This window comes from Mangifera indica, unplaced genomic scaffold, assembly GCF_011075055.1.
Source record: "Mangifera indica cultivar Alphonso unplaced genomic scaffold, CATAS_Mindica_2.1 Un_0007, whole genome shotgun sequence".
NCBI lineage: Eukaryota > Viridiplantae > Streptophyta > Magnoliopsida > Sapindales > Anacardiaceae > Mangifera > Mangifera indica.
Genome location: NW_025401099.1, coordinates 56,388 through 65,137, shown reverse-complemented (window position 1 = coordinate 65,137; position 8,750 = coordinate 56,388). Strand labels below are relative to the sequence as shown.

Below are 8,750 nucleotides of genomic sequence, written 5' to 3'. Positions count from 1 at the left end.
ATAAGAAACAGTTCAAATATCATCACTGAAAAAGGAAGTGAAATAAAATTCTTAAATCTTCTAATTACAAATTTCTTAACTTAGCACATGGTAGCAAAGACTTTCAGGTTCATATGAAAAAAAGTTCTTCAACTTTCCTCAATTCTGGAGCTTTCAATTTTAATGTTCATCTTAAGAACAGTGTTGCCTTTCAAACATAGAATAATACATACAAATTTGTGAAGAAGATTATCAAAATCCACCAAATGCCCGGTAAACCAAGTACATGCAAAGCATACATGAACAAAACCTGAATCAACTTCATAGTATTTGGTTAAAAAACTCTTGAAGAAAACTCAAAATATTTGACTCAAACAATTAACATAAAATCTATCAAAAGTACATCTTTCAGCAACCATTTATTAACTAAAAAATTTTCAAACCTGGACTTCCTCATTTGTGCCATAGAGGGATTCTTCATGCTCAATAAGGCGTTGGTGAAGCACCTGGTAATGATCACTATCTAAGGTTACTATGGGCTCCGTTTGAACGTTCAATCCAGATAGCTGTGTCACAACATAGGAGGCCATGACCTGTCCAAAAATTGCAGGGATGCTACCTAGAACAGGTATGATGCGAACCCTGAACCCAGGTACCATCTGATAACATAATAAGTTGAATGTCAAATCACAAAGAGATTTGATGTTAAAACCTTGTTTTGCAAATCAAAATGAAGATAACTTGAATTTAATGCAAGGCAAAAAGAAGATTTCGATGATTCATCCTTGATATGTAAGATATATCAACTTCATTATCTGAAGGTTAAATGATCAATATTATTATAGCAAAAAGTAAAAACTAATTCAAACTTATAGTTCAAAATCCTTACTTGATAATCTAAAGGATTTTCCTCTGCTCCACTTGGCCCCTTAAATGGGAGCAGCTTTACCTTAGGTTTCTCCAAGGAAAAAACAACGGGAATACCACCTTCAATGCCATAATCTTTCTTCAAACGATGCCTTACCTGAAAAAAGTGCAGTAACATGAGGACCTTAAAACTAACACAATTAGTCATAACTACTGTTGCATACTTACATGATACAATAACTTAAACATTTGGGGAGTCACTTGATTTAAATTACTCACTGTCCCAACACTTTCTAAAACTGAAGGAGAGTTATTGATTTTTTCCCATATGAAACACAAAATACTTACACTCTAAAGCCAATGCATAAGAATCAGCATCCACTTTTTAAAAATGAGCCACACAGTTAAAGAGACAATAAATAAAAAAGCCAGAGCATTACAGATCGAGACAGTGGATCATTTGTTGACTCTTTTAAATCAGCCACACGAATTCTTGTAGGGTCAGCTCTAGCACCAGCTCCTGTTGCAGATAGAACCTTCAAACCCCTACGTACACAAGCAGCAAGAAGTGCTACCTATGGTATATGAAAATCGAGTATTTTATAATTTAAGCATCTATCCAATGTCATAATCTTAGATAACAATATATAATAGGAGTAAGCAGTGACCGTTATGAAATACTTTTGGCTTATCAATACCTTTATTTTAGCCTTGTTGAAAAACTATAATTCCAGAAGATTAAGCTTATACCTTACATAATGTTCAATGTTGGCTAAATTTATTTGACAAGCTTGCCACAAAAATAGAAACACAAACACTAAGATGTAATCTAATTAACAAACTGGGAGGTTTTTCTAGGTTCCAACAAAAGACTTCTAAATTGAATAAGCCCAAATATCATGTTTAATAACCATAATTTAAAAACTCAACACATGAAATGCCAAAAGATAGTATCTAAATCCTAAGAAGACATTACTCATGAAGTATGGTAACTTTAGATGATCATGAGACCTTATTTAATCATGTATAAGATGCTAAAAGGCATATTGAAGGATTTTCTTTCACCCTATATCACAAATCTTCAAATGTAATTTGTACATGAAAAATACTAGTACTGTCTTTTCCCAAATTAAAGATATAATTTCACTGATAATCAAAGTTAGTTTTCAAGAAAACCATACTCGTAAGCAGGAAAAGGTACCTTTGTATCAATGTTATCAATGCAGTCCAGAACAAAATCAGGGTGGCCTGAAAGAATTTCTTCTTCGGATTTTGCATCATAGAGCAGCACTTTTGCCTCTATGCAGCATTCTGGGAAGATCAATGAGAAATGCCTTTTGAGGCACTGAGCTTTTGGAGTACCAACATCGGCTCGGGTTGCAACAGCATGTCGATTTAATGATGAAAGTGATACCTTCTCACATGAGAAAAAATTGTACATATCAAATGCAAATAATTAAATAAAATCTAATGTTGTTAACTTTTGCAAATAAAAATTCAAAAAGAAAAAGTCCTTTAAAATTATCCATCTTTTGCGGTGTCTTAGTCCTATTCTTGCCATGTGGCAAAAAAAACAAAAAATAGAAAGGAAATTAAAATCGGCACTTCTACTACCAATACCTTCAAAATATTATTACTAGGTGATTAAGGATTAAAATCCCAAAAAGCTGAAGGAAACTGTTAGAAGTCCTTTCTTTTTTATTATGTGTTGGTCGGTGCTGAATGGTCTATAAGGAATTCATATATTAAATTAATATCAGTGCATCCATTAGACATGTGCCTATAAATTTAAAGTAGAAGGGCTGGCGAAAGCAAAGCTCTTCTTCTAATTTCTTGAGCCTATTTTCTCCTAATTTTATTATTTCCTACTTCTACTCAAATAAAACATTTTTAATATGTCAAACAGAAAAGTCATTTGTACTAAGACCAGAAAGAGTAAAACATGTGTATGAACAAATACTTGTAATTTTTTACTAAGCACAGGAGTGCAGGTGAGAGCAAAGTTTTTCTTAATTTATTCTGCCTATCTGCTCCTAAGATATCAAATAAAAAGTCATTTGTACTGAAACCATAAAAGGAAAATAATTATATGAACCAAATATTAATGGTACATAATCATAAGCTCGAAAAATAAGAGACCAGATATGTACATTTTCTTCTTAAATTAGAATCTGCTATTAAATATTGCTATCTATGAATATCCTAAATAAATGCAATGAACATATTTAGGAATCAAAAATCACCTATTTTCTTCTTCTAGTATTAAACATGAGATAAAAGTATAATTTTACTACAATACAGTTACTCTGTACACCATCTTAAGCATGTTAAACTTTGATTTTTTTCTTCTTTTTCTTTATATATCTAACATATGAATCTCATAAATTTAAAACACTACCCATCGTCAAAATATTTTATTTGTTATTCCATATATCAACATAGTCAAAATTGGCATCACAAAAGGTTTAAATTTATGTTGTTGTTTTCATACAACAAAAACAGAAAGCAATCATGAAATAACTTGTTTAATTTTACAAGAACTATCCAAACAAATCCGACCATATTTCAATTCTATTTTATTATCACAAAAAAGTACCTAAATTATAAAATAATATTATTAGTATATAATAGCACAGTATTTTTTTAATTCAGATAGAAAGTAAGCCGTATGAGACATGTAATCCCCAGAAAAATAAAGAAATGAAGGATCATGAAATTTTTTATTCACGATCACATGGTGGATGAGGAAATCAAGCTCTTTACCTTTTTTGAGCTGCTTCCAATTACTCTTTTCATTGAAAGTAATATAAAGTCAAAAATAACATCTCCTCTAGTATGAACATGTCCAAAAATGGCACCAATTTTTATTGAAGGCGCTCTCTAGTTTAACCAAAAGCTTTAATTAAATTTTGGAGCCTTACAACCCTACAGCATTGCATCAAAATTGCAGTCTGTATTACAAATGAAACCAAATCTCATTCTGACTCCAATTTTGACACCAGCGTTCCTACTAGGCACTTAATGACCAAATTTCAACAATTACATGTAAGGACAAATCTTTGAGCTCTTAAACAGCCCAGAACACTGAAGAAATCTAAAAGGATTAACAGTCTCATAAAACCTGAAAATTAGAAGAGCACATATCTTTAATTTGAAGGTCATGCATTGCAAGTATTTGAAGCATTAGACAAGAAAGAAGACATGTGGCCCTATTCAGACATCAGATTCTCAAGTTGCAACCCAAATCAAACTCTATTCTTAATAATAAATAGGACAAGAATATCTATGCATCATTCATCATCAAATTTAATTGACTATGACAAGAAGTATTCGACAAGAAGCCACCAACCGAACACCATAACATAAACGGTTTATGGATACCCTAAGTTGAGAATCCAAACCTAAAAAGTTAAGTTTTTCGTAAATATATATAGGATATAGATATTTTTGAAGAATGTTGGAGGTATGTTGTCTCAGTTTTCTCTAGAAAATGTCAATCTAAATTATTTATCCCCAAAAATATTTGGTTGTACTTCATATGTTCATGTCCATAAACAACATCGCACTAGGTTAGATCCTCGAGCACTAAAGTTTGTCTTCATTGGTTATTATAGTCATCAGTTTGTGTACTAATGTTACCATTTACCCAGCCGTAAAATCTTTGTCACTATGGATGTCACTTTTTTTAAAGCTAATCCATACTAATCAATTCAATTCTCTCATCTTCAATGAAAGTCCTCCAAGGAAGATGAGAGCTTGGATGAGTTGAAAGATTCAAAATTGATTTTTCTCAAAATTTCAGTACCACAGCCCATACTCACACTACCAACACTCACACTTGAACTTCCGATGCAACAGCCCACATTTTACACAACTAATAACAAAGAAATCTCAAAATCCGAGCCATTAAAACCACCCCAATCAAAACTGGAATCTCAAAATATTTCTCAGGTACAGCAGCAACCACAACTAAATCAACCATCCAAAGAATTGAAAGTTTATTTAAGGCATGTAGAACCCAATCCCAAAAAGGCATGTTAATGACTCTAAACGAAGTCTAGGTACTAAAACAACACCTTCTCCCTCATTTATTAACAAGCAATCTAACCTTGATCTTCACATTGAGTTAGAAAATGAACGAGAAAATGCATCCAACCTCTCATATCTAATTTTGTGTCACTAAATTCATTGTCCCCTTAACATAAAACCTTTGTTACCACTTTAGATTCTGTTAACATACCAAAAACAGTTCAAGATTCACAAAAGTTATGTAGAAAATAGGATATAAGCAAAGTCAAGGGAGCCAAGCATTGTTTATTAAACATACCAAGGGAGGTAATGTAATTATCCCAATTGTTTATGTTGATGATATAATCATTACTAGAAATGATGAAATTGAAAAAATGAGTCTTAGAGATTGCTTAGCCTGTGAATTTGAGATTAAGAAATTGGGAAAATTGAAATATTTTCTTGGGATTGAGGTTGCTTGTACCAAACAAGAAATCTTTATTTCTCAAAGAAAATATGTTTTAGATTTACTAAAGGAGACTAAAAAGCTCAGTAGCAAATCAGCAAATGTCCCTATTGAACAAAACCACAGATTAGGCAATGAAAAATTAGGTAATGTTGTTGATAACAGGGAGCTACCAACAGCTTGTTGGAAAACTAATTTGCCTATCACACAAAAGGCTAAATATAGCCTATGCAATCAGTTTATGCATGATCCTAGGGAAGAACATCTGCAAGCGGTTCAGAATATACTTCAGTGTCTCAAAACTACACCTAGGAGAGGCTTATTATCCAAAAAAGGTGGCAGGTTAACAGTAGATATTTACACAGATTCAAACTATGCAAAATCACATGTAAACAGAAAGTCTACTATAGGTTATTGCATGTTTCTATGAGGTAATCTTGTGAATTGGAGGAGCAAGAAGTACTCTATGGCTGCTAGATTAAGCACTGAAGCTGAATTCAAGGCTATAACTTATGCGATTTGTGAGTTGTTATGGCTAAAAATAATTCTAGAAGATTTGTGAATTAAAAGAAGTGGCCCTATGAAGTTCTATTGTGATAATAAGTCAGCCATCAACATTAAACACAATCTAGTTCAACATGATCGAACTAAGCACATAAAGATTGATAGACATTTCATAAAAAGAAGCTTGAGAGTGGGATGATTAGCACTCTATATGTGTCATCATATGATCAATTAGCAAATGTCCTAACTAAGGGACTTCCCACAATTTCAAGGATTAACAAGTTGGAAATAGAAGATATCCACTCACTAGCTTGAGGGAAGTGTTGAAAATTGTTGGAGATTCGTAGGGATAATATTCCTAATTATATCTCATTTATGTTTGATTCCTAATTTTTAGGAGATTTTTATTTTGTTTTTCTTCTTACCTTTTTGTACATTTTTTGATCTCCTGTATTATTTTCTCTCCCAAGATATCAGAATATAATCTCCAAACCTTTGGTATATACAGTAAAACAATATTCAGTTCAATACATAAAAGAATGTTTTTTCTCTTCACACATGTATATATATTATCAGCAAAAGGGAACATTGGATGAGTGACCTCTATAAATGAGATGAGAGTCCAAGATAGTATTGTAGTCAAAACTGATACTAAGTTCAGCTATCAACTACTTGGAGGATACTAGAAAATTAGTAGCTCAATTAACCAGAGATTAAAAAAAAAAAAACACTTATAGAGAAAATACTTGATCGAAATCCACCAAGAGGAGCCTGCCAACCCCTGATCTCAAAAGCATAGAAGCTGCATGACTCCCAACCCCTCCAAGACCAATGACAACAACATATGATGCAGTCACTTTCTGCTGCAACTCAATGCCAAAGAATTGAATATTCCTAATATTGAAACAAATAATAACTTACAATCATGCTAAAAATACTAGCTTTAAATTGAAATTACACCAATGTCAACAAGGGATGACTCAAGCTCAATTCATGCAACACAGAAATTTACCAGAAAGTAGAACTTAACGAAAGCATGAACTACATGGTGATAAAACCATAAATTTCTAAGATCTCTAACAAAAATTTTAAAAGATTATATTCACATGTTAATATCTTTAGTAGTGAAGAAATGTGAAACTAGGTTCACACAAACATTTTGATGTATAACACACAAGAATTGAAAACTAAACTCCTAAACATTCAATGATGGCATATCAAATTCTTTTAATATCAGTATAAGAATTGATATAAGAAACAATACGCATGGTATAGAATTCATCAAGTATATTGCTTAGTTTATTTAGGGTTTTCTTCATTAGAGCCAATTTGAACTTTTATGATATTTTACTTCTAAGGTTTGTTTCAATAAGGTCCGTGGCCTATATTAAACGTCTAATTTGTTTTCTTTAAGACTTGAAATACGAACTGCATTATAAATACTAGCTATCTCCACAAGATTCCATGTTTCTTTGAAATACTTTTGAATTTTCCCTATCTCCACTATCACCAAATTTCATCCCTATTACTGCTTCTCTCATAATTATATCCTTCCAATTTTCCCATCAAGAATAGTAAGGTAATTAAGCAATAAATAAAACTAACTAATAACTTATCCAATAACTATTTGATTTTCATGGCAAGCCAAAGTTGGCATCAAAACCCAGCTATAGAGGCTAAAACTGGCATGTCACAAGTAACTAATCAAGCTGTTTTGATTGCACTCTTTTGCTTAAGATAAATTCATCTTCAGTGTTATTTTTAATAAGTTTGACAGTAAGAAAAAGTTAGAGAAAATTAAATTAAGAAAAGAAAAAGAATGGTACCTGGTCAGTTGTTCAGAAACTATTTCATCTTTCAGGATATCTAAACCTGGCATCTCACCCTTCATCGCACAAGAACCAATTGCTGTAGTAGATACAAGTTCTTTACCTATTAATAGTTATCATTAGAAAAATAAAAATATACAGATTAAGAATTTGGGATGCCATCAGGTACCTACCCAAAAAAAAGCTTCTTGAAATCCACAAACATATTTTACAAAAAAAAAAAAAAATCAATAATAATGCTGGTGTTAGATGTTTTCAGTGGCTTCAAAATAAACGATTCTAAAAACAAATGAAAACAGAACTCTCCTTCTGTTGCTCTAGACCAAAAGTATTATCATTGTTATTGTTCTCAAAGTCCTGTTTTTGGATTATCCGATCAAGCACACTCTTAATTTTTCCCCATTTTTCAATCCAAGGAACATTTTTTTCGAAAAAGAAATCTGCGCAGCAATACCCAAAGTAACAATTGACGGAAGAAATCAAACAGTAATCCACTTGTCTTTGTACAGTTAAACAAGAAGAATATCAAAATTTTAAAACTTTAGAAAGAAATTAACATTCAATTGAATACCATTTTCAGAGCTTGTGTCTGCCATATATCTGCAATCAAATATCACAAATTTACTGTCTATTATAATTATAAAAGAGATATATAAACAAAATGATAATTAATTTAGAAATGAAAATGTAAAGCCATTAGTTTTACCTTGAAAGAAGTTTATAGAGAATAACAGTTGAAACGGAGCCCAATAGAGCGCCAGCTCCTACCAATGCCAAGCACTTCACTTTCTCCTCCATTTTCTTTTACTCTCCACTATCTTGCCGTCCCGAACACTCCTAACTGTGCGACACGCGGCTTTTAGCCCGTCATAATTTATAAGAATTCCCACTTTTTTTTAATTTATTTCTGCACAGTAATATGCATGATCCAATTTGTTACCGTTTGAAAATTTATTTAACTTAAAATAAAAAAATAGTTCAAAAATTTTCTAAACTAAACTAAATTAAGTTGAAAAAATACAGTTTGATTATGTTTAGATTACAGTTTAAATCATAGTTATTAGTATCATACAATATATAATACATATCCTATAATA

The 8,750-nt window shown here is 31.7% G+C and overlaps 1 protein-coding gene across 2 annotated transcripts; it reads right to left on the bottom strand.

Annotated features, from left to right (window-relative positions):
- Window positions 1-401: 401 nt before the first annotated feature.
- Window positions 402-8,518, bottom strand: LOC123205468 (tRNA threonylcarbamoyladenosine dehydratase-like). 2 transcript variants are annotated; one of them, XM_044622415.1, is made up of 8 exons: window positions 8,360-8,518; window positions 8,225-8,253; window positions 7,651-7,756; window positions 6,571-6,718; window positions 2,048-2,260; window positions 1,287-1,421; window positions 869-1,003; window positions 402-638 (listed from the first exon to the last, which is right to left on the bottom strand). In XM_044622415.1, the coding sequence occupies exons 1-8, from the start codon at window positions 8,449-8,451 to the stop codon at window positions 417-419; spliced, it is 1,080 nt and encodes a 359-aa protein (XP_044478350.1). In that variant the 5' UTR covers window positions 8,452-8,518; the 3' UTR covers window positions 402-416. The 2 variants fall into 2 exon arrangements, with proteins under 2 accessions (XP_044478350.1, XP_044478351.1); XM_044622416.1 differs by having other exon boundaries at window positions 7,651-7,732.
- Window positions 8,519-8,750: the final 232 nt, after the last annotated feature.

Coding starts and splice junctions, on each gene's coding strand:
- LOC123205468 (XM_044622415.1), bottom strand. CDS start 8,451: ATGGAGGAGAAAGTGAAGTGCTTGGCATTGGTAGGAGCTGGCGCTCTA. Junction 6,719..7,650: donor GTTTCTGAACAACTGACCAG/GTACCATTCTTT, acceptor TTTCAATATTAG/GAATATTCAATTCTTTGGCA. Junction 1,422..2,047: donor TTGATAACATTGATACAAAG/GTACCTTTTCCT, acceptor CATATACCATAG/GTAGCACTTCTTGCTGCTTG.